We start from the raw sequence: 26,565 nt of genomic DNA, 5'->3' as shown, positions 1-26,565 counted from the left end.
AGGAAAATAATACTTAATTTTAACATTTTTAAACTCTGTATAGTCCCTTTTAAGTATTCAGCATTCAGTAACTAAATACAATTTCAAAGTATTCTCCCCAACACTGAAAGAAGCCCACTTTGACCTGCCATCTAAAAACAAATCAAAATCTGGATTTGGTTATAACCTTGCTGCAAATGTATGACGCCTCTCTGTGGATTTCAGGATGAACATGTTCAAGAAGGACAAAGGTCCAGCCCAGGCTCCCGTGGTCCCTCCTCGTCCCACTGAGCAGGTAACGACACAACGCGTTCCATTATAGTGGTTTGCACAGGCATCTTTGATAATCTCTCTCCTGTAGGACCTGGAGAACCCCATCCCTCACAGCATCAAACAGGACGCCACAACCTCACAGGTGAATCCATGAAGGCTTTAGCTAAAACTACATAACTCTGAACAGCAATATTTGAATGTGTGGTATAAAATCCTTGTTTGTTGTGTCTTCACTTCAGACACAGAGGACCGGAGTCATGGGAGTGATGCACAAAGTTAACCCCTTTAAGTCCTCCTCATCATCGTCATCATCCTCATCGTCATCGTCATCATCAGCATCAGCAGCAGCACAGGTAAAATATACCACAAAGTCGATTTGTTTTTCTACATTTATCTAAAAACCTAAATCTTTATTCTCCCTTGTTCAGCAGCCCCCATCTGGTGTCAGTAAAGCACCGTCTTCAGAGTCACTGGAGGGAAATTCAGCCACATCACAGGTACAACGTAATATTGTAAACCTAAATCAGATTAACTTGCCAATTAGGGCTGCATTTTATTGTATTTTCACAGATTTTGATAATTGAGTGAAATGCCTACAGTTCTACTTTAAATTTAATGGAACAGACGGCACTGAAATGCTAAAAATGCCGCACTAATGTTACAGCAGCATTGAAGAGTTACCAATTATAACACAAATTGAGTTAAAAAAAAGAATTCAGGCACTTCTCAGTTTCATGAAACACATAAATCGATTGGCACACTGTGGGCGCTGGAACTGTTGTTTGGGAAATGGAGAAGCTATACGCAATTTTGTATGTAGTTTGCATAGGACTCTAATGTTAATCTTTGTGAGGTCAGTGTTGACGTGTTTGGGTAAAGGGAGTGTAGCGTGAATCTGACAAAGCTGATAAATATGTTCTGCATATTTTGACATGATTCATAAACACACTTTATATTCTAGTCATGAGCTGTAAGGCAAAGCATGTGACATGTTTGGAGGTTTAGTCTTTAAAAAATGAATATCCTACAAAGTTCAGGTAAAACAACAGCAATACAGAGTTCTGATTTGCTTCCCCCAAGAGTTTTACAGCATAAAGATGGCCTTTAACTCCCAAAAGAAATATTGTGAACTCAGATGGACTTGTTAAACCGGTTCATATCTGTGTCACTGCACATAATGTCCTCGTGACAGATCGCTTTAGCGCCCTCTTCTGTTAAAAAAGCTGATAATGAAGAAATTCCAACATACACCTGTTTGTTGGAGTAGGGGAAAGCTGCAAACCCAGAGGCCAATCCACCGTGAAGCCAATCCACCGTGATAGTGCGCCCTCTGCTGGATAATGCAGATTTAGACTGTTCAGCTTTTAGGAAGGTTGAGGCTTATTTAAATTTTTTCATAAAAAAAAAAAAGTAAGGAACAAACTTGGGAGTAGATGCTGGTGTTAATTGATAATGACAAGCAATTCCTATGCTGTTCAAAGTTATGTTGTTATTTTTGTTCCTAAACGATCCGAATCCTAAAGACCCTTAATGTAACCATAATTCTAACCATTATCTTAAAGGAACAGGCCACCGTTTTTCCACACTGAGATATGTTCTTACCTGAGCTTAGACGAGTTGATACGTAGCTGTCTGGTCTGTGTTCGTGCCCGTGGAAGAGATTGGTCGCTTCTAACTTCACCCTGTTTAGAGCTATAGGAATGTACTGGGAGAGGCCCAATGCTAACAACATCTTTGATCTTTTTGCATGACTGAGGGCACACAGTTCTTCCATACAGAGATATGTTCTTACCTAAGCTTAGACGAGTTGATGCGTACCTGTCTGGTCTTTGTGCGTGCTCGTGTAGGAGCGTGGTAGCTTCCAACTTCACCCCCACTTGGAGCTATAGGAATACATTGAGAGAGGCCGAATGCTAACAACATCTTTGTTCGTTTTGCGTGACTAAGGGCACGCACAAAGACCAGACAGGTACGCATCAATTCGTCTAAGCTCAGGTAAGAACATATCTCAGCATGGAAAAAATGGTGGCCTGTTTCTTTAACCTTACCCCAATCTTAACCACCCTAAACTAACCCAACAATAATTGTAACACATAAAATATTAACAAATTATAATCGTAGAGAGCTAAGCAGAGGATGCACTATCACGGCAAATCCGCCTCACCGCCGTGGATCTGCCTCCTCCGGGCTGCAGCTTTCTATTATTGGTTTGTCGCTCACATTGCAAAAGTATGTGCATCATTTTGGAAACTGCATCTCTTTTTAAAATAAAAAACTCATATTTGTTTGAAATAAGAGCAAGTTGTTTGCTTTGTTCTCTTTAGTCTTCACATAGAGCTATTTGAGTCATGTATAAATCTCCCGTTGTTCAGTCTTTTACTTCTGTTTTCGACCTGGTTTGATTTGTTTTCTTTTGAGCATTAATTTAATACTCAATGTTGTTGCAGAACCCGGGCATGTTGCGAGGAGTGATGCACAAGGTGAACCCGTTCAAGTCGACGTCACAGTCCCAGGTACAAACACTATTGTCTGAGTGAACAATGGCGCTCTGTGATCCCAGGTCACCTTTATGTTTGTCTTATTCATAGGTTTCTAAAGCGCCTTCGTCGGAGTCTTTGGACAAGGACAGAGCTGACGTCAATCAGGTCAGAAAAGTCAAGGAATGGTCAAATACACAAAGTCACGTTACAGGAGAACAAAAATAAAACTATTTGGTAAAGGAATTGGACACCTTCACTTTGTATCCCGTGGTCAGATGGATTAATTTACTGTAAGACATTTTTTACCTGTTAAATGATTTTTAAGTGGAAAAAAACAAAGCAAAAACAGTTGGTATTAGTAAAATGTTTGAATCCTTTTCGTTGTCCATCTGGGGGTAATACAAGTGTTAATGGGATGATTGGGGGGGTCTTTCATCTCCCCCTGGTGTCTCTGGCTAGAAAACCACAATTGCAACTTGACTGCCACCAGACCGGAGTCACCAATACACACTAATAGAATCATGAAGAAGAAGTTAACAGGCTAATGGGCAAAGCTTACTGCGGGCTAGTGCTGCTTAAACAGTATTTACAGCCTGTTTGAGTGAAAAAAAAATATTTCCATTGTGTAATTGGATGCACAATATCCCTCTCCCCCTCTGTCTTTTCTGTCAGCATAGTATTTATTCTCACAGACAATAAGTAAAAAAATCGCAACATGCTACGACACCTGCAGTTGCGCTTATGGCCTCTAAGGGCATGAGTTACTTAGTAATGCTTTAAAGCCATTTGCTGTTAAAACGTCAAATGAGTTTATTTTAGTCACCATAGACTTGTAGCAATTTCTAATAAGACTATCGGTTATCGAAGTTTCAAACATGCTTCCTAAATGTGCATTCAATTAAAGCTAAATATTGGGATGTACTCAAGTGATTGCGAGAAATTAGTTGGAACTGCATTGTAGAGTTTATAATCAACTACCTCCTCCTCTCATGGTTTGAAAACAAAAAAGTCAGATATGCAGCTTTAAAACGTGAACATGAATTGTATAGGAATAAAAAAAAGGCAGAAAGTGTAATTGTTTTTGTAAATTATAAGTTTTGATTTCAGAATCCAGGCGTATTTAAAGGTGTGATGCAGAAAGTAAACCCTTTCAAGTCGACAACACAGGTACGAACCTTTGATTACACAAAACTATACATTCAGACTGATTCCCAACACTGCAGTTGTTGATTAACAAACTCTGTACTGCTTTAATATATTATTTCTTCCCAAATGATGCTCGAGACCTGCCTAGCTTTACACCTATACACCATTAATCACTGAAACTGCGCTTCCTTAAACCAGTTTCAGAAGAGGAGATGGCTTAAATGTTTACAAGTGTGTGTTTTCTATGTGACAGAGCACAAAGAATGACGTGACTGTTTCTGTGGAAGCCAAAGAAACGGATAAAGGGCTGGAAACACCCAAACAGGTACATTTTTATGATTATGGTAACACATAAAGTTGGATTTCTCTTCAGTTGCTATGATTTGTGCAGAATCCAGGAATAATGTCTGGGATGTCGCAGAAGCTCAATCCTTTCAAGTCTACCACACAGGTACAATAATAATCCTGTGCATTTGACTATACACAACAGTAATTGATATAATATACAATGTATTGTCTTTCTCAAGGGCACAAAGAATGATTCAGATCTTCCCACCTCAGAAACACTAGACGCTGAACCGGCGCCACAAACTAAGCAGGTAACTGGATTGATCTTGATCAGTTTAATTTGCAAGAAAAGAAGTACATTTTTGAGAGCAGTCTTTGTGCTTTTATTATAGTCTCCTGGAGGGTTTTCTGGCATGTTTAAGAAAGTCAAGTTCAAGCCGTCACATTCAAAGGTACATTTATAAAAGTGAATGTTCATAGCGTATGTGACTCTCAATACAACTTTTTGTTTTGTTAGGACCCAAAGCTTCTGCACAGTGAGCTCTCCAGCAGCGAAGAAAGCCTGGCCGACAACAACAACCTCGGAGACACAAAGGTACTTCAGTTTCATGTGAGGAAATGTATCTGGAGGGAAGATTAGTTGATCACATGCGGCTCTTTAAAAATTGGTTGATACTACATATTTCCAGTGTTTTGGCTCCTTTTGCATTGCTGACCCCTGACCTCTAACTGCAAATTTAATGATCCACAGACGTCCTCTCAGACTCCAGAGCTCCCACCTCGACCCAACGAGCAGGTACTGTGTTTGTTTGTATACTTTATGTGAGCTGTGTAGTACAGGGGTAGACAGCGTCAGGCCCGGGGGCCAAAACCGGCCCTCCATCATCAAACTCTGGCCCTCGAGATGATTTTGAGAAATATTATGACCCAAATCAGAGATGAAATGCCTGTTAAAGTACTCTAGAAATGTGAAAAATGCTGTCAATTCCTTAAAATGTCTTAACAGAGCACCCTTTTGGGCCTTAATCCTAAAAGAATACACTAAGAAATGACTTAAAATCTACTTGAATTAAGAGATTAAATCTAAAGATTGAGTAGATTTGGTCTGGCCTTAAAGCAGATAAAACCTATTCTTGCCAATGGAACAAGCACAAGTTTTTTCTTAATTCAGATTATTTTGTATAATTTCCAGTGAAAAATATTTAAAAAAAATACAGTAAAAGTTAATTTGGGGGATTTCTATTTGAACTGTTTGAAGATCAGATAAAAACACCAATGGAACAAACAGACTCAGATTTAACATTAAAAAAAACTTTATTCAAGCAAATTTTACTAATTTATCTAATTTAAGACGGACATGTTTCCAGTGTGTATGATGTACAACACTGGCATATGTAGAAAGTGATGCTTTACTTGCTTTACTAATTGCTTCAATTGGAGGGTCCGGCCCTTGGTCTTTTGACGATGAAGAAACCCGGCCCTCCACCAAGCAAGCACTTTTCTTTATCCTGCGTTACTATCCCACATCCCGTTGTTTTCAGCAGTTCCAGGCTAAGTAAGGCCTGGTGAACAAAACCAGTCCTCCCTCATAGAACCTTTGGCCTCTAGATTTGAGGAAAATTATTACACAAATCGGAGCTCAAATACCTGCCAATTTCTTTAAAATATCTCAGCAGAAACACCATTTATAAAGAACACTGGCATTTGCAGAAAGTCAAAGTTGCCCTACAATTGGAGGGTCCGGCCCTTGCTCTTTTGACGCTGAAGAAAACTTGCATACCCCGATACAGAGCATTTAAAAAAATCAGGATGTACTGGAGGGATTGTGAGAAATTAGTTGGGTTTAGAATAAACTACCTCCTCCTCTCATGGTTTGAAAACAAAAAGTCAGATGCGTAGCTTTAAAACGTGAACATGAATTGTATAGGAATAAAAAAAGAAAAGGCAGAAAGTGTAATTGTTTTTGTAAGTTCTATGTATTGATTTCAGAATCCAGGCGTATTTAAAGGTGTGATGCAGAAAGTAAACCCTTGCAATTCGACAACACAGATTACACAAAACTATACATCCAGACCCAACACTGTAGCTGTTGAGAAGCAAACTCTGCTTTAATATATTATTTCTTCCCAAATGATGCTTTAAGTCTGCCTAGCTTTACACCTATACACCATTATTCACTGAAACTGTGCTTCCTTAAACCAGTTTCAGAAGAGGAAATGGCTTAAATGTTTACAAGTGTGTGTTTTCTATGTGACAGAGCACAAAGAATGACGTGACTGTTTCTGTGGAAGCCAAAGAAACGGATAATGAGCTGGAAACACCCAAACAGGTACATTTTTATGATTATGGTAACACATAAAGTTGGATTTCTCTTCAGTTGCTATGATTTGTGCAGAATCCAGGAATAATGTCTGGGATGTCGCAGAAGCTCAATCCTTTCAAGTCTACCACAAAGGTACAATAATAATCCTGTGCATTTGACTATACACAACAGTAATTGATATAATATACAATGTATTGTCTTTCTCAAGGGCACAAAGAATGATTCAAATCTTCCCACCTCAGAAACACTAGACGCTGAACCGGCGCCACAAACTAAGCAGGTAACTGGATTGATCTTGATCAGTTTAATTTGCAAACAAGAAAAGAAGTACATTTTTGAGAGCAGTCTTTGTGCTTTTATTATAGTCTCCTGGAGGGTTTTCTGGCATGTTTAAGAAAGTAAAGTTCAAGCCGTCGCATTCAAAGGTACAATAATAAAAGTGAATGTTCATAGCGTATGTGACTCTCAATACAACTTTTTGTTTTGTTAGGACCCAAAGCTTCTGCACAGTGAGCTCTCCAGCAGCGAAGAAAGCCTGGCCGACAACAACAACCTCGGAGACAAAAAGGTACTTCAGTTTCATGTGAGGAAATGTATTTGGAGGGAAGATTAGTTGATCACATGCGGCTCTTTAAAAATTGGTTGATACTACATATTTCCAGTGTTTTGGCTCCTTTTGCATTGCTGACCCCTGACCTCTAACTGCAAATTTAATGATCCACAGACGTCCTCTCAGACTCCAGAGCTCCCACCTCGACCAAACGAGGAGGTACTGTGTTTGTTTGTGTACTTTATGTGAGCTGTGTAGTAATTGTGAAATGGTAATGCTCCTTATCACCACCAGATGTTGCCAAAAACACCAAAAACCTCCTGTTGCACTTTTCTTTTTCCTGTGTTACTATCCCACATCCCGTTGTTTTCAGCAGTTCCCGGCAACATCAGGCCTGGTGACCAAAACCAGTCCTCCCTCATAGAACCTTTGGTCTCTAGTTTTGAGGAATATTATTACGTAAATCGGAGCTCAAATACCTGCCAATTTCTTGAAAATGTCTCAGCAGAACACAGTTTATAAAGAACAACACTGGCATTTGCAGAAAGTCAAAGTTGCCCTACAATTGGAGTGTCCGGCCCTTGCTCTTTTGACGCTGAAGAAGACTTGCATACCCCGATACAGAGCATTTATAAATAAGTGTTTACTTTTTGAAATAGATTTCCAATGACCATGAACAAACTCCAGTTCTCCCACCGCGACCCGCTCGGAAGGTATCATAGGTTTTAATGTACTACCAATATAAGTAATACTTTAAGCTTTTGGTGGGTTTTCCTACTAATCCACACTGTTAACTGGTGAGTGGTTCCTTTACGTCAAAGCACAATACAAATCGATGCCATTTACTTCTACCTCTACTGCTTTCATACAGTGTTAATTTCATGAAGCAAAAAACTGTCCTAATTTTGGTCTATTCCTTTTAAATAGGTAGTGGTAGACTTACTTCTACCACTACAACAAACCTCCACCACTTCTGCTTTCACACAGAATATTTCAGTTATTTTCTTCATGAAATTAACACTGAGTTCTTCTTGGGACTGAAACTTTTACAAAAATCTGAAGATACTCTAAGCAAAAATGAAAAGAAGGAATTAAAACATCAGAGCTTCCTGTGATGGGTCTGTGCTTTGTGGGAGAAGCTCTATGAGAATATGTCTGAACACAATAATATGAATGGACAGTCGACTAAATTAGTTTTACAGGAAATCTTGGCTCACCATGACTACAACTTGTTCTATTTTTGACGACCACAACAATTACAACTCATGCCTTCCACACATATGGTATTTGCTTTTTTTCCCTCTGTAATCCGGCCACCAGGTCGAGCCAGGGATGGTTTCCAAGCGTCACTCACTTCACTCGCACTAACAGACGTCATTGTGAATTCCCTCTTACTGCTTCATCAATTGTCTGTGTTTTGTTGCAGAACCACGGAGGGTTCAAAGGGATGATGCAGAAAGTGAACCCGTTTAAGGCCCTCCAGGTATAATTGAGCTAATTCACTTTGGTGTTTGGACAAGGCTTTGGTGTATTTACAGTAGAGATGTAAGGCCACAAAGGCCGCTGGACCGCAATATTGGCACAAGGTAGGGGTGTTTTGTCTACAATATTTGTTTTCAAGCTGCAGTACTTGCATCAATGACAATATGTGCTCGTCTGCAGTTCTCATCTGTAATTTTACCCTTTTTGTTTACATCTACTGTAGTCATTCATTAGTTATTCCAAACCTAGACTTGTTCTAATCCTGTTATAGACGTACTGGGTTTTTCTTAGCGCGGAAAATCATTGTTCTCAAGGTGAATGCCCAAAATAGCACGCACCTTTTATGCTTCCAGTACAAGGAAGTACAACTTGACACCTAAACAACAAAGAACGTGGACTCAAAGGGCCCATGGCAACTAAAGACAATAGCAAGCAGATATTCAAGAGAAAGGGCTGTACGATTAATCACAATCAAAATGGCAGGCTGCAATTATAGACGGTATAATGCCCTGTTCTTTGGTTGCCACACCTAAACCTGGACTACACAGCCTGACTGAAAAAAAGTGGCCACCTGGATCTAACTAAATGTTATGATCTCGGTTCAGCAACACTATGTGCACAAAGAATGAGATCAGCTGACGACCCGGACATCCTGAATGACCAAGTTATTCCAGGGATATCTCCTCCCCTGATGGCACAGGCATGTTCCAAGATGACAATACCAGGGTTAATGAAAGTGTAGGTCAGGGAGCAGGAGACTTCATTTTCACACATGGTTTGGGCGCCACAGAGTCCAGAGCTTAACCCCATTGAGAATCTTTAGGATGTGCTGGAGAAGGCTTGGCTCAGTAGTCACTATCCCCCATCATCAGTACAAGATCTTGGTGAAACATTAATGTAACACTGGATTTTTTTTTACATTGCAGAAGCTTAATGAAACAACACCACAGTGAAGGCGAGCTGCAATCAAAGCTAAAGGCGGTTCAATGTAACATGAGAGCCTTTGACCTTTGTGACCAGTGTACATTTAGAAATTTCAGGTCATTTCTCAGTCTTTTCACACGAATCAACACTCCCTGAAGTGTACCAGGTTAAATCACTACAATACACTGTGCAGCCGTACTCAAGGCTGCTGTACATTGTTTTCTCACTGTAGAGCAGGAAATTAGAGTCTCCATGGCCTCAGATTGGTATTTGCACCTGCAGCAAAGAATAAACATTCAACAACAATTGACTGTAATTAGTAGTAGTTAGAGAGGCTGTTTGTCAATCAGACTGTATGTACAATCTTATCGGCCTTCCTGTATAATAATCAGGTTTCTATGTGTTCACAGACGGCCACTGGTGACTCTGCTGCCCCAAAACAACTGGCAGCTAAAACAAAGGTACTCTATGAAATGAATCAAGAATTACTTCAGACATGTAGATATTGATCATTTTTCCCAGAACCAACTTGCAAATCTGTGTTGTAGACTGGTGAGAGCGTTGAAAGCGATACATCATCAAGCTCCGAAAGTCTACGCGATGATGAGACAATTGAGCGACATGTAAGACTTTAGTGTCTTCAATATATGTTCTTGCAATGTGCTTGTTATGGCTGCCTGTTGCTAATCTGTTAAATGTTCTCTGCATATTTGTACTGCTGCAGAAGGATTGAGAGGTAATGCTGGTAAATCTAATAGTAAAAATGAATGCCATTTCCTGGTAAATGTAGTAATCAAAATGAATGCCATTTCCTGGTAAATGTAATGATAAGAATGAATGCCATTTCCTGGAAAATTATTATTATTCCGGGAACATTACAAAACTTCCATGAAGGCATCTAGTTTGTGAAATTTCATATTGCCCCAGGCAGAAAGGGAATATCCAAAAACTTTACTCAACCAAGAGTATTACTACTGTAATATCTTATTACAGGCTTGTAGGAAGATTAGACTAAACATAAAATAGAATTTTTTTAAAATTGCTGTAGTTATTTTGCACTTCAATATGATTTTGAAGGTTTTCACTCCTGAAGTTTCTAAATCATTGGTGTCTGACTCGAGCAGACCCCAAATCCTCCTAACTATACTTAAATATTAATGGAAAAACATTTATCCTACATGTTAATTTATTCCCAGACTATCTGGTACACGGACGACCCCAGCACAGAGGTACAGAGCAAACCAAAGGAGGCACGACCAAAGAGGACTTTGGTATGTTCTGTTACGCAGCTCTTATGTCATGTTTATCTAAATTACTGTAATGAAGTTATTTTCATCTCTTCCTTCAGACTTTCCGCATTAAGAGAATACTTCCGTCTGGTTTGTTTGGCTCAGGAGCACAGGTGATTCATTTTGGTAATTCTCATGGGCTTGTCAAGTCAAATGAAACTCTTTGTGCATTTAATTGTGTGAGGCATTGTTCGCTCATAGAAATATTTAACATAATTCAGGTAAGCTTGAGTAATCCAGTTGCTGATGCTGTTTCTTCTTTAGTTGTAGAATGTACTCTGCTTTGGACGTGATAGATTGAACCTGAAAGTGTCCTTTTACATCAGTGGTTCACAACCTCAGCCCCGACAAATGCATCAAAACAAAAAATAATGTCTAACATAATTTGTTTTCCTTTCTTAGTCGTATGCAATGATTTTTACCATCTCATTTGCTCAAATAATATCTATTGCTGTGTCCAAATGTCCACCCTCGTCCGTCACCCCTCATTCACCAGGCCCGCACTATAGGAGAATAAATGGTCCACTGATTCTGTTTGCATTTCAGAAAAGAAGCCCAGTATTTTCTCCTCACCGCGCATTGTCACGCACACAGTAGGGGTGGTCCTTCAAATGATTAGTTAAGCTCCGACCCCTGAATTTTGTTCGAATAGTCACAAACACTTTATTTATTTTTTAATTCCAACAACATTTACCTCTGCCTTATTGACCTTGAAGTTTGCCCCTAGAAGGCACAGTTTAAGACGAGACACTGCTGGTGAATAGGGAACATTTTCAAATTTAAAATATATTAATTTTAAACTTTTTCTGTCGATTACTGATATGAATATGAGAAAAAAAATGTATTGCAAGTTTTTTGTCATTTTGTGTTTTCCTAAAAAAGTGTTTTATGCCTAAAAATGCCCAAAATCCCCCATATTTTCTGCGATGAAATCTGAATAATGGATCAAACCAGGTTTAAATTTATGGCTTTATTTTGTTAATATATTTGTGACAGACCTTTCAGAGTGGATTCTTTCTTTTCTATACTTCCCTTCAAATCATATTTGCTTTATAAACTCCCAAACACTATTGCAGCTCTATGGGTTCCCTAGGGTAAACCTTCAAGGTCGATGAGGCAGGGGTAAATGTTATCCAATTGAGAAAAACATTGCAATGAATTCCAAGTATGCAGGACATTTGGACACAGCCTATGACATTAACCTCTGACCTCTGAAAGCTGCAATTCCAGTTTGGTAACCCCTTGCTCCATCAGTCAGTCCATTAGTCGTCACCAGACCCATTCTGAGTAGTTGAGTGCATTCATTATGGCAACACTGGTTTGTCAGCATGCCTAAAAATGAAACGCTTCTGGTTGAGGGTGCTCCATTTGAAATCCAAACCAAGACGGTCCTTGCTTAGTCTTGTTCATACTCACAATATATTAAGTTAGAAAGCAGAAAACGTCCACTTTTATTGTCGCACAAAAAGCTGAATAGCCTGAATATTTGTGGGATTATATATTCATGTGTATTTGCATTTTCTTTTAGAACACTGCAGCGTCAGAAGCTCAAGTCCAGACTGAGGTTTGTACAATTCAAAGGTTTTTCTAGTTTCACTTTTGCAAGAGTCAAACGTGTTACAAACGAGTGAAGGACTGGTGGGGTGATCAGGTCCGGCAGACTGTGGGAACCAGCCCTTTGCAGCGTTTTCTATTGAGAGAAATGGTTTACACAGTGACTGCTCAATCACGTGTGTGTCTCTCAGCTTTCCTTGTTGACACACTTTGAACAAACAAGGATATGAGTTATTTAAGTTCTACCGGAAAAAATATCAAGGCATTGTTCAAGAAATCCTACTTTAATCTTGTGTGGTGACGTTCGGAAGAAAAGGGGTTGGGAATCGTCTTCCCAAATGTCGATGGTAAAGATTGTAACCCAGACTTATGGCTCCGGGTCGTGGCATGTGGCTGCTCTGGTTTGGACAAAGATGAACCCAAACTCATTGTTCATAAACATTCAGTCCAAGTTATTTGATTCTTTGCTCTAATTGTACTCATCATTCCTGAGGGTTTTCAGGTTGAGTTTCTGGTTTGGATTCTGATAGATGAACAAGGTGCATTCCCGTTAGGAACAGTATGGTCACACAGAAGCACTTAGCACGCTCTTCGCACGCTTTTCAAATCAGAAAATCATCACAGCAATCTTCATTTTTGTTTGTTTTTTGTTTTAAGATGTGCGTAACTTTCTAGCCGTTACTATATTCTGAGCTTGCTGCATTAGTGTCAAAGTGAACCAGTCCCTCCGGTGTCTGCAGATGCTTTTGACCTCACGTAACCTCCGCTTTGTAGAATGTGAAAAGTCTAAAATAATTTCCCATGCAAGTTCACACAGAGGAAGAGGTGAGGGAGGAACATGATTCTGATAAGGATCATTGTTCTGATGATGATCTCGGTTTATTGCACTCCTTCACTTCCGAATGTCACTGGTTTAAATGCTGAATGACACGGCATCACACAGTTGTAAAGTTTAAACTGGGGCAGGCAAAATGAATCATTAATATGCTGTTTTAATAATGCACAATTTTCAATATGTCCTATGGAAAGATCTTAAACTAGACACAGGAATACTGGCTCCTGCACCTTTTAGACACATTGATTTTACCCATAAATTAAAATGTGTAGCGGGCACAGAGCCAAATGATCTTTTTTGTGATCAATTATTTATTAAACATATTTTTGTTTTGTTTTGTACAAGGGCATAGGAGAAAAATAAATAGAACATCCTTGCAAGGAGTATGGAAAGATACAACAAGTAAGAAAGAAAATAATACAAATAATAAATATACATACATCTCCATAAAGTGAGAGAAAAGAAAAGAGAAAAGAGTGTTGGGGCATTAAAGGCCATATACTTGATCTTTTCATTTCAGATAGTGAAAGGGTAAAGTGTAGTGAAAATTGAATTGAAATGTTAGTTGGTGTACAGACTAAACACATCTGCAGCATCCCAATTCCCCACAGGGACATGTTCACAAGCATATTTGACAACCCGCAGGATCACTCCCCAGGGCCACCTCTATAGAAGTGCTCGAAAACTCCCCGGTCAGATTCAGTTTTTCCTCCACAAATGTCTGGTTTGTCTCCCTTTGATACGTTGCAAACTCAGACTTCATTCCATAACTAGAAAAAAGAATTAGATATAGCTCCTTTTTAAAGACCTATACTCCACTGTTTCAGCTGTAGAGAAAGTAAATGGCTTGGCTGTGCACTGTTTGAATAGTAGTTTTGTCTGGTCCTTTTTGTAAGAGAAAATTGGCCTTGAGCATGAGTAGATTAATAAGATCCTTACATAAAAGTTCTCTATGGAGAATCAATTCGGGCAATATTTTGAGCCACGGTGCTTTCCACTGAGGCTACGTCTTTTTCCAGTTTCCGATGAAGCAATAGATTTATACCTCATACCGCCCGTCAATGATTCTACTAAAATTCAGCAATGTGCTGATTCAGTTCATCAATTAATGTTTCATTCTGCAACAAGGAAGCATTAAAGTGCCAGCGGGCAGCTAGTTTACAGGTTGAGGATAATAAGTTCCTCACCATTGCTTTATGATCTGACAAGGATGTGGAAAGCAGTTCAATATTTAGTATTTTTCCAACGAGAAGTGTAGAGACAAAAATATAATCTATACGTGAAAAGGATTGATGTTGGGAAGAAAAGAAAGTAAATTCACTTGGGGAAGGATATGAAATACGCCAAGCATCTGCCACAGAGCAATCTGATGAACATTGCTGAAGGGCAGCACTTGCTAGTTGTTGATCTCTTGATTCAATGACACTTCTCTCACAAGTGTGTAAAGTCACCACCTATTATCAAAGAATAATCCGATAATTCAAGTATGGTTTTGGTTAGGTAGTTGTAAGCATCATATGTGTTGGGTGCATATACAGAGAAAAAGGCAATTTTTGTGTCCTTAATCGTTCTATTGAATGCACTATACTGGGATCTGAGCGATGCTGAAGGACTCATCACATGGGTTAAAACTATTAAGGAGAATAGACCCACCTCTGGTCTTTTTAGTGTTTGAGGACGATGCAACTACATGATAATGTTTGTTCTATTTTTTATGACCCATGTTTGAAACATGCAACAGAAGAAATACTGCATTTTATAGTGTGCCAAAACAGGACCTCTCTACCTTGGTAGTAGTGTTATAAGCCTATTTCGCTTCTACCTGTTTTTTTCCTTCAAAATGGGATTTAATGTCTACTCTGAAAGTCCTAAATAAATAAATCAATAATAGTGAAGTTATTATGTTGATAGAAAAATGTTCTGGGCTTGGTGCCTAATTGCACATGTAAATATAACCTTCTCTTGTAGGAGATCGTGGAGGTCGAGACACTGCAGTTTGCTGATCTGAACAGTGAAGGAACCGTCCTTGACCCTCTGGATGTATGTCAACTAAAGGACAAATCAAAACAATTGTTTTTCTGAATGTTCAGTCACATAATCTATGTTTCCAGGATGAAGACGGTCTTCTGTCCTGGTGGCAAACAGTAGAAGGTAGAACACATTTGTTACTTTATATTTCAAATGAAGCATTTTGAGCAAACGGTTTGTCATTTTTAGGTTGGGATGAATGGAATGAGGCGACGCAAGACGGTGATGCAGAAGAGTAAGTCATTTTATTATAATTAAGCATCACATGAACAGATCAATTTAAGCTAAAACTGAACTACATTTCTAATCAACAAACTAAATAATATAATTTCAGGTTTGTTAGGACGTTATTGTATCACAGTCAATATCTCATCTTTCCTTTATCCAGAGGAAATTAGTATTAGTCTTTGAAAACTGTCCGTCACTGTACTGCATTGTGTGTAAACAGGCGTCTAATATGAATGACTTTCATCCTGCAGAGTGGTCGAACAAGCGGCCGATCGAGTCTTCATGGCGGCTCGACTGTTCGTCCGTCTCTTCAACAGACGCGGGGGCTCTCTGCAGCAGAGGATCCTCGAGCTGCTGTCCATGGCCGACGCCGCTGACAACTTCCACAAGAAAACAGTGACGGCGAGCGTGGGAGGCGGCGTGGCCAGTATCGCGGGGTCCATTACCACCATCACGGGGCTCATCTTGGCCCCGTTCACCGCCGGGACGTCCCTCATAGTGACCGCGGTGGGCATCGGGATAGCCACTGCTGGGGGACTCGCCTCCGCCTCAGCCAACATCACAGACACGGTCCAATCCAAAACTGACCGTAAGAAAGTGGAGATGATGATCCAGAATTATCAGGAAGAGATCAAGGACATCAAGGAGTGTCTGGACTTTTTACAGGTAATTATCATGTTGCTCCTGCTTTAAAAATGTTTTTTATCGGTCCAGAATAGAAACAAGTGATCAAAGTAACAATTTAATTCTTATACAAGAAAGCTATGCACTTGAATACCGGTATATAGAATTCATATCTACACCATGGCATTAGTCTGTTATGTCCTGATATCAGATAACCATATCGTACAACACACATTTTTTGCATCAGAAAAGTGTTCACACCCATGCGTCTAGTATAGTCTCAAAGAAGAACTTTTAATTTATTTAGACTATCTGCATATTGGCGCTTATTAATTGCATTCCCTCAATTGTAACTTAATGTTTAAGAAACGGAGGGCGAACCGTTTGCCAGTTCACATAGTCGTCTTTGAAGCCTGCACTACAGGATGCGCCGGGTTCGTGACTTACCTTTGTGGTGCACCACGCCTCGTTCTCTCTCCTCTGTCCTCTGTGGATTTATGCTATTGTGCTTTCAGCTCCGATGTGATCATGCATCATGCTGGTACTGTTGAGTTGCCATGCGAGAAGCAAATTGAAACCACACAGCGTTAAACAGAGATGTAGCTTTAGAGAGACACGCTCGGAGATAGAGCAGAGCTGCGTTTGGACTCTCATTGGGGCTTGATTTCCAACTTAGACTTCCATGGCTTAGTCTTTGAGACAAGAATATGCCACTGGCAGGATCAGTAAGGACCAATTAGCTCCTCTAGATGGCCACACTCGCAAACAGCAGCAGAAGACCAGCGCTGCACCTCACACTCAGAGTTACCATAGTCAAGGGCCTATCAGAATTAAGGGAAAAATAGGTTATTTGTTGATTTTTATGTTAATCTATCAATCAAACTTTATTTATAAAGCACTTTTCATACTGAAAGGGTTCACAAAGTGCTTTACAGATTACAACATTTAAAGCAATACCCCTGGCACACCCTCCCATATATATCATATATTAGGATTAAATAGATTAGTAAATTAAAAGCTAAGCTAAAAAGGTGGGTCTTGAGCCTGCTCTTAAAAACATGTACCTGTACCTGGAGTAGGCCCGCCCTCCCTGGCCCAGAAGGATACATGTAGTAGCAGGGTTAGGGTTTTTGTGGGATTTAGGGTTAGGGTTATAGGTCAGCGTTAGGGTTTGCGCTGAGGGAGGGTGGGGGCCTACAATTCTGTTTAAGCCCTGGGGCGTATGGGCACATTAAGGTGGGCCTGCTTGCAACTCCCTCACCTGTTTACTATAGTAGATCCATGCCCTCACCTCACAGCACACATCCCCAACACACCCCTCACCCCCACATGCACATGCAGTTTAGCAAATAAATGTAAATCGCTAAATATTTACTTTGTACATATCTTATTCAATCCTATTCAAAAAGTTCAAAAAGACATTGCTTAAGGCAGCTTAACATGGGTTTTTGACAGAGGATTTTCAACTTGTGGCTCAAACTTGGGGCCGTACCTCAGTGTTTTTTGGAATCATATTCTCATAATTGTGTGGCGTGTCTAATCAACAGGAAGGTATGGAGGCACTGGAGGCGTGGAACTTCGAGCAATACGCAGAGACCATCGCCAAAAACTACCTCAACCAGAACATCAAGCATGTGATGAAGGAGGGCGGGCGCGCCGGCAAGGCTTTGGTCATCAACACGGAGAGTCTGATCAACACCGTGCAGGTCCTCAGCGTGGCGGGGGGCGCGGCTAAAGCGGCCCAGGTCATGAGCATCACCACTGGGGTCATGTCCGGGCTCTTCCTGGCTCTGGACGTCTTCTTCCTCGCCAAAGACTCCATAGAGCTCAAAAACGGCGCCAAAACGGACTTTGCGGCCAAGATCCGGGAAGTGTGCAAAGACCTGCAAGACGGTCTGCTCGAGCTGAACAACATCAAAGGGGAGCTTCAGAAAACTATGGACGGGATTGAAGTAGAAGTGGAGGAAGAGGAGGAAGACGAAGAGCTGTTGAAATCGGATCTGAAAAAACTAATGGAGCTTGAAGAGTGAAGGACAAAGACGTCAGCTCTTCAATCTTTCAGAAAACACTGAAGGGACTTTGGTTACTGAGACTTTTACTAGCTGCTTTTACATATTTATTATGTTTTAATTAAGTTTAATTTAGATTAAGTAAATGTATGTAGTAATGTATAAATGTCTTGTGTCATTGTGACTGGAATAAAGTTGTTTCTGGAAGCTTGGTTTTGTCAAATGAGGAAGAAATGGGTCACGTAGCCACAGTTTTTCAAAATAAATGAAAGTAAAATCGTGTAAACATCACTCAAACGCAAAAGCTTGTTTGTTTTGGAGACACAGTATAAAAAAACAGCCCAGCAGATGCTTTGACCTGGTTAAAGTTATTCTCTAACTTAAAATCTGACTCTTGAGAACGCTGTAGGCAGGTAGGCTATGTGAAAGTTTTCAGAAATGATGTCATAAAAATCTACCTTGCTATTGGGTGCAATTACATTTAGATACTGGAAGTTGTGATCTCGTCAAATGCGGAAGATAAAAATGTTATCAAACAAGCAGACGTTCCTGAGCAGGTGTTGTGCAATGAGGACGGTCTCGGTGCATGAACAGTGAGCCACTGAAGGATTTGTTGGACAAGACTCTTTCCTTGATGCAGTTCCTCATGAGCATGATGCCCTTTGAGAGGCATTTATTATTCAACCAATGTGAAAGACTAACAAAATGGACAGCGATGATAACACCTGTACAACTTTCTTAAATTCTAAGCTACATTTTACCCAGTAATTAAGATAAATGCAAGCATTTGTTTAATTATTGGAAAAAGACTTGACTTGATCTGCTTTCTTGTAATTTGTGAAGCACTTTGAATTGCCTTGTAGATGAGTTGTGCTCTACAAATAAACTTGCCTTGCCTATTTAGCCAGACATTGGGATCAAATACATTTCAGGAGGGGATGTGGTGAAGAAGGGGCCCAAGAGGGGAAAAAGCGGAAAAGCGGTGGCCTGTTCCTTTAAGCTTAAATTCCACTTTCAAAAGCTTTATTTTCATTGCCAGCTGCAGAAACAACATAGTCTTGTATCGCTGTTTATACAGTGTTATTATTACGCTTGTGAAGTGTATCAACACGTAATCCGGGCTATTCTGCCGTGTGGTTAGACCATCATATTTTAAGTCAACTTAAAAGTCTTCCACAAACAGTTTATGTAATGGCTTTGATAGTTAATCTTTAAGCAACACAACTATAGTCAGCTTTTGTGAATGACCACTCTGCTTTATAATCGTGTTTTTATTTTCCACACGCTCTTTACATCACCAGCCAGAGCCAAAATATGGGCACACATAACACGTATGTTGTGTAAAAAATCACTGAATGTCTGTTGAGCACTGCCTTTATTTACAACAGCACGAGCAAGCAAGAGATTTTTTTAGATTATTATTATTTATTTTTTTACCAGACATGAGACCTTTTGTTTTCTAAATGTATTGTTAAAGCAATACTAAGTAACTTGTTTACCTTAATAAATCCTTTTCGTTGTCCCTCTGGGGGTAACACAAGTGTTAATGGGATGATCAGAGGGTCTTTCATCTCCCCCTGGTGTTTCTGGCCAGAAAACCACAATTGCAACTTGACTGCCACCGGACCGGAGTCACCAATACACACTAATGCACTGAGAAAAATAAAACATTGGCTTAATCTGCAAATTGTTTAGAAATCATTTACATCTGCATTTTACTAGTTGTTCATAATGATATATATTCATTAGTCCAACTATAAATGTTTAATCTGTAACTGTGAACATTTTAAATTGGTTCAACAAAAAAATGTTCCTGACTTGAATGTTCAAAGGTTAATTGAGTCAATTTAAAACTCTTCATTAGCAGATATGAGCCAATTTAAATTTTTTCATTGAACCAATGTACTTTTAATGGCTTAATCAATGCCATGTATTGATTTAATTTAAATTGATTAATTTCATTAAAACACATTTGGATTAATTTACTTTTTTATTGCCAAAGACATTGTATGTACAAATGCAAATTGCAATATTTTGTAATATGAGTAATGTAGGTACACAAACATTTCATACTTTCTAATTTTTCAATTCTTGGCTCAAGGTTCAAAAACTGGTTAAACATTTTGAGAAAAAGTGTTAAAACTGTAGTATAATGTATTTAGCCACATTGTTATGCATTTTCAAACACTTGCACAGCAAAACTGGATGAACAAGAATTTTCCAAAAAAACAACAACTGTGCAGCCAAGGTACAGCATACTAATCACTGCATCAGTCTCCCTGTGACCCGTGTTCATTTCTTGTTATCCAGTCCCATGAGTACCTTCAGGATGAATTCAACTGTGCGTTCACATTTCTTTGGGTACTTCATGTTGAGGTGTTATGAGTCCGAATTTCAAAGTCTTGAACCATTGAATGCAGATCTGTCACAATCTTCACGATGGGTGTTACGACGACTGCCATCGGCTCTTCCTCCACACGGAAATCTTGCTGAATCTGCAAAACATGAGGGAAATAACACATATTAGAATTTACAAATAATGCAATGATTTTCATGGTCGGGTCTAAACCCGGCTAAACTAAGCCTTAACCAGGTTAAACAGAGTCTGAATGAGCCACTGGCATCTTAACTTTGTAATTACAGTAAGAAGTTTTTGTAAATAACATTACTGCAGCTGTAGATAACACTGAAAATACATGTATTAAAGGGGAGCTCTGAGAAAGTACAGATGTCCACTCTCAAAATACCCAAATCAGTAATAAATGTGCACTTCATGTTAAACACAAACCAGAATCTTACAATATTTGAAACGTCGTTCATCTTCTCTTTCTATGAAAAAGCCTGATTTCCCCCATTTTGTAAAGTAAAGTTAGAAAATGATACATTCCTATGGTATTTCTTAATTAAAATATAAAGAAGCATATATATACACCAATTTTAGACAAAAGGACTGGCTCCAGTATTTACATGATATTGGTCTTTAGCAAAATTTCAGGTATTGCACAGCACTACAAGAGAACTAATTTTAGTTTTTGGGTAAAATAAAACCATATTTCTCCTGCAACTCTAATATCTTCAGCTTTCAGTTCATTTTATAATATTTGTTCAATACCCTTATTCATTTGTTTCTTTGACAGGGACAGTTCAAGAAAACACTGCCAACTCAGTGGCCGATGTTATGTACACAACATCCAAAGGCTTATTTGCAGATTTTTTTCAAATGCATTATAGTACATGATTGGCTCTATATGAGGGACTTCTGACTAGATTCTCCAAGAGTCGCTGCTCTTCCTCTCCCGTTATTTCCTCATCGTGGATTAGCAGTGTCTCGTCCAAATTAATGAAAAGCTCTAGATTCCATGGACAGTGAATTACCCATGAACAGTTGAAGGTACATGTTAAAAACATTATATTGGATGTAAATACTTGACCGAAGAAAAAAGTTAGCCCTTAGCTTGAGCACAAAAACATCTACCACGATGGAACAGTGATGTGTCCTTCAGTGAAGCCTTTACATCCAGTATGATGTTTATAACACTGACTGTCAGTAACTTACAGCCTGCCATGTAATCTAGAACTATTCATTTATTTGGATGAGACACTTTTAATCCTCCATAGGGAAATAATGGGAGAGGAAGAGCAGTGCCTCCCAGAGAGTCCAGTCTGAAGTCACGTGTCACTTGTGTGATTAGAGCCCATTGTCAGCTCGCACACTTGTCAAAAAAGATCCATTTATTGGCTCTGATCAAATGTTAAACTACAAGATGCACATATGTTATGTAGGCCATCAGGAACCTAGAGAACCAATAAAGAACAGATCAAATAGAGAAATGATTAATAGCATTGATGTTGCTCAAATCTGAACAGTTAAGTTTGGTAAATTATGTGAAATTGGCATTTGTTAATACTATACCTATACCTGCGCCATTGCGATTGACTGCGGAAATGCGGGAAGCGAATGCAGAAAATTGCATAAACTCTTCAAATTGCATAATCTATTTTGCATAAACTGGTAAAATGCATAAAATGTCATGTTGCATAAACTGTATAAACTGCATAAAGTGGTAAAATGCATGAATGGGTTAATTTGCATAAATTATGTAAATTGCATAAGCTCTTTAAAATTCATAAATCCTAAATGGCATAAACTCTTAAGTTGCATAAACTGGTTAAATCCCATAAAGTGGTTAATTTGCATAAATTGTTAATATTGCATAAACTTTTATATTCCATAAACTGGTCAAACTGTTGAAAGTGCTTGATTGGCAGAAGCTGCACAAACGGCTGAAAGTCCTGGAGTCTCCCCATTGGCTGGATTCCCCCATACACACCAATGCAAAAATTTCAAACTCTCGTATAAAAAAACTAGAAATCTGAAGAAGGAAAACATTTTCTCAAAACCCACAAGTTGCAGAAGCTGAACATGCACAAAGTGCAGAAATGGCATAAAATGCAGAAAAAAGTGCAGAAAAGCATGGATTTGCGGCAGCCCCATTATAAGTCAATGGGAAAAATCTCCGACATTTTGGCCGATTGCGGAAAAACCGTAAGTTGCAGAAGTCCCAAAAGTAATAGCACCCTTCTCCTCAACATGCGGAACATTTTGATGCATAACTTGCATAAATTGCACAAAGCATGAAGGTGCTGAAAGCTGGAGAAAATCGGGAAAAAGATGGAAGAGGAATAATAATAAAGAACATGAAAACCAATAATTGACTGCGGAAGAATTCCGCAGTCAATCAATAAGAGATTTTACAGTTAAGAGCACAAGCACTACAAAGACATGGTTATTTTCAAGCCCAGTCATACCTGATGTTCTTTAAATGCGCGTCCACTGGAACAGCATCACTAGATTCAGTACACATGGTGTTGTGTACCTGCATCCAGTGTACTGCTCATGGAAGCCTGTAAAATAATGATTTAACTGTAAACAAGTATGCACATTTATACAGACATTGTAATAATTTAAATATATATATATTCTTGAAAATGTGTTGGCACAATGAGGCTACATAAAATGATGCCTTTCAAATAATGCATAGACCTACCTCCTCAAATGGAGATGACCAGCAAACAGGAGTCCTTGTCCTAGTACTGGTGTCGGGGACGGCTCCTGTGCAGATGAGACACAGAAAAATACATTACTTAACTGTAAATGGTCTGTCATTTCTTCAGCAAATTTAACAGACTAAAATGCATATAGTCTTGTGAATTTAATAAATAAGTTACGAAAAAAAGTGCAGCTTTTTGAACAAACTGTTTAACAAATGACTTTTTATGACTTTTTTATGACAGTCACTTTTGGAAGTTGGGTCAAACATTTTCTGTCCTTTAATTGTAATTACAGGTCATATAATAGTGTTTCAACGCGATCTCCTCGTTTAGGGGCTCGTCTGCCCCTAAACAGTTGTTTATTATTTCATTCATGCTGCTCACTTTGAGCTCCCTGTGGGGCAGCAGCGGTGGAGGGGACCGGGGCGGAGGAGGCAGTGGGCGCGGTGATGTCGCTGCCGTTCGAAGGCGGCCAAGAGCGGAGTGGAGCTGAGCGAACAGGTGGAAGACGTTTCGTGTCGGGGCGCCTGTAGCTGCCGCATCACTCACCGACCCCGCGCACCTTTCCTCTCCCATGGCCCGGGAGAGCTGGCGCTGGGAACGTTCGGCCGCGCTCACTCGCTGTTTCCCCAGAGCCGCGCGCTTAAACCCTTTCCCCGCAGGCCGCGCTCACGTCCCGCGGTCTGTCCCTGTGCCACTCCTCTCTCCGCCCCACTCCAGCAGTCACGCTTCTTTCGCAAAATAAGCATGCACAACTTAAGCGCGAAGAGGAATAATAAAGAAAAGAGTTCATGTTCTCTACAGGGACTTGGCTCCGCTCGGCTCCCATCGTTCTCAGTGAAGAGACGAACAAAGACTCGATTCTTGCGTGAACGTCACATCACTGGTTTAAGCGCTTGCAAAACACGTTAAGGAATAATATTCATGCGAGTTGCATTTCAAAGTCCAGGCAATGCAACAACACAAAATGTTGGCTGCGCTTAACCCTCCTAAGTTAGCGTAATATCTAAATCATAAGGGTGCAATCGGTGTACCCAAAATAAAACCTTCAACCTAATACTCATAGCCTACAATATTTTAGAGATTTGATGCACAATCAATTTATTCAGTTTCAGTGCCAAAACATGTTCAATTAAAATTCAACTTCAGGAGAATTCTAGCTGACGCCTCTGTGCATACATACAGGACACATGTATTAAGTTTACAAGTCTAAATATGCTTTTAACTTACCTTTTCTCGCTGTAAAGTTCCAACAGTGGGTCTGGCCAGATCTTGAGTGAAAAGGTCTTGGCCACATTTGAAATCTGGAACACGTGGTGTGTCATCTTCTTCAGCGTTAATTTGTAGAGTCAAGTGCTGCGGTTGTCAGTGCTGCCCCCTGTGTTCGATGGCTCGACGAACGATTGTTCATCAGATCTTGCCTGGCTCTGCCATACTCTTCCCTGTTCATTCCATGCAGGGAGTTAGTCTGGTCACGGAGCAATTGGAGCAGTTTGAACGGGCGGGCCTAACGCGCACAGATTGTCAGTGAAATAAACCAATTAGCGATTAGCGGACGTGACGACAGCTGTGTTCAATTAAACAAATATGAAGTGAATATAAACTCACGCGGAGAACGCGAGGCAAAATCCTTGACTACTTCATCCAATGATTAGTTGTGGCTGATGTTAACGTTAATTGAACTAAAAACATAGAGGTGCAGCGAGTGACGTAACCTTCTCATTTCTCTGTGACGGTCGTGATTGGTTCGGCTCAGCCTTAGCCGCCAATCAACAACTTGTCTACCGTGCGTGGCCAGACCCACCTTCTTTCGTGCAGAAAGACGGTGGGTGTGGTTTATCAGGCTACATCAGATCAATTAACTTTTATAAATAACTGTCAATTTGCAATAGACCATTAGATGTACATACAAAAATGTATCAAAACACAATGTTCAATCTATATGGTTTTAATTGGACTAACCAATTTGATTTTCTTTATTTAAGCCAATAGCAAAGAACATATTGAATCAACAACAGCAGTGTTTCACTTTTTTCAGTGTGGAATCAGGAAGAAGAAGCTAACAGGCAAAGCTAACTGCGGGCTAGCGCCACTTTAAACAGTATTTACAGCCAAGTTTGAGTGAAAAAAATGATCTCCATTGTGTAATTGGATGTACAATATCACTCTCTCCCTTCGCCTTTTCTGTCAGCCCAGTATTTACTCGCACGGACAATTAATGAGTTAAAAAAAATCGCAACTTGCTACGACACCTGTAGTTATGGCCTCTAGGATCAAGAATTACTTAGTACTGCTGTAATGTGTATTGTAATTCTCTCTCAAATGTCTGTGCCTAAATTGGTTTACAAAATAAAGCCCTGATAAAGGGTTTAGAGACGCAGGAATGGACAAATCGCAATATCCGTCAGAGAAACTCACAACCAGGTGTCCTTCCAATATTAGCTGTGATTAACATCTTTATTCTTTAAATAGTCAAGTGATGGACTCATTTATTGAGGGTATTTCCTGCCTCCTGACACATGGCAGTGTCATGTGAATGGCTCTACGTCATGGTTTTGTGACTGTTGCGTCAAGGAAGAAAACAATGGCTTCAGTTGTAGCAAAGCCTAAACCCGCCACATTCTGATCTTTTGTGTTACTTTGTTCAATAATCCACCCATTGCGAAAAGCAGTAAATCACGGCATCATAGTGTTTAACTGAGGATTAATGTATGAAGTTTAGCTGATGAGTGACTGGAACAAGTTGAATGCTACAAATAACATACTGTATTTCTTTAACTACAAACAGTGTGACCTTTTAATATCCTGTGAGTATTTGGGGTCACGTCAGAGCTTAACGCTGTCATACTGTCCCGGTTTGCCCTGCAGGGTCCACTCAGCGCCCTGTCGCTCATCAGGTTCATTGATGGGAGTCCAGAAAGGCATCATGGGTAGTGCTTATCACCAGGAGCTAGATGAGCAGGTTTCCGCAGTTCCAAGCAAAGGCAGGAATGCGCTTTACCATTTGTCCTGTTGTCTAACCATCATTTGCACAGGACATTTTGCAATTCTAAAGAACGTGACAGGTGGACTTTTCGTCATTTGCGAGCTTTGTTCAAGATTTTTCCTCTCATAGGCAGGTTTGCTGGTATTTACTGGCATATTGTGCGTCACCTAAGAACTGGAAGACATTTTGTAGGCTTTATTTAGAAGCTCTGATACTTGCCAAATGGGTGACTAGGTATTAACTAGTCATGGTACTTTTGAAAATGTAAATGATGCAGGAGACGAGCAGCATTTTAGTCCAAAACAAATGTCGCTCTGATGGTAGCACAGCGGAGAGCACTCGGGTTTGATTCCCGGACAGGACCTTTCTGTGTGGAGTTTCCTCCAAAGGCTCCAGCTTGCCCGACTACTACAAACATGAACAATAGGTGAATCCTCCAGCCAGGTGATACTAACCATCAGCCCACTGCTCCCAAGAGGTGTCCCCAGCGGCATCAAAGATTGGGTCAAAAGCAG

General features: G+C 39.8%; 2 protein-coding genes and 1 long non-coding RNA gene across 3 annotated transcripts; all 3 read left to right on the top strand.

The window, feature by feature from the left end:
* Positions 1-677: 677 nt before the first annotated feature.
* Positions 678-5,725, top strand: LOC306980626 (uncharacterized protein; the record flags this gene model as incomplete). Its single annotated transcript, XM_079580052.1, has 11 exons — positions 678-749; positions 2,700-2,765; positions 2,841-2,888; positions 3,828-3,899; positions 4,132-4,203; positions 4,270-4,329; positions 4,406-4,477; positions 4,559-4,618; positions 4,693-4,761; positions 4,918-4,962; positions 5,708-5,725. The coding sequence occupies exons 4-11, from the start codon at positions 3,864-3,866 to the stop codon at positions 5,723-5,725; spliced, it is 432 nt and encodes a 143-aa protein (XP_079436178.1). The 5' UTR covers positions 678-749; positions 2,700-2,765; positions 2,841-2,888; positions 3,828-3,863.
* Positions 5,726-6,419: 694 nt separating this feature from the next.
* Positions 6,420-6,768, top strand: LOC306980570. Its single transcript, XR_013794031.1, has 3 exons — positions 6,420-6,495; positions 6,562-6,621; positions 6,698-6,768. It is a non-coding gene; the product is annotated as an uncharacterized lncRNA (long non-coding RNA).
* A 107-nt stretch (positions 6,769-6,875) lies between these two features.
* Positions 6,876-18,078, top strand: LOC306980625 (apolipoprotein L6-like; the record flags this gene model as incomplete). The annotated part of the gene is made up of 12 exons (XM_079580051.1): positions 6,876-6,914; positions 6,980-7,057; positions 7,214-7,258; positions 8,466-8,522; positions 9,856-9,906; positions 10,642-10,716; positions 12,263-12,298; positions 15,092-15,163; positions 15,235-15,274; positions 15,341-15,386; positions 15,631-16,045; positions 17,551-18,078. 12 exons carry the CDS (start codon positions 6,876-6,878, stop codon positions 18,031-18,033), a joined length of 1,437 nt encoding a protein of 478 aa, XP_079436177.1. The 3' UTR covers positions 18,034-18,078.
* Between the last annotated feature and the right edge of the window lie 8,487 nt (positions 18,079-26,565).

The sequence above is a fragment of the Gobius niger genome (assembly GCF_951799975.1).
Source record: "Gobius niger genome assembly, chromosome: 21".
NCBI classification, from domain to species: domain Eukaryota; kingdom Metazoa; phylum Chordata; class Actinopteri; order Gobiiformes; family Gobiidae; genus Gobius; species Gobius niger.
Note: the sequence above shows the minus strand (reverse complement) of the source record. Positions and strands in the feature narration are given on the sequence as shown.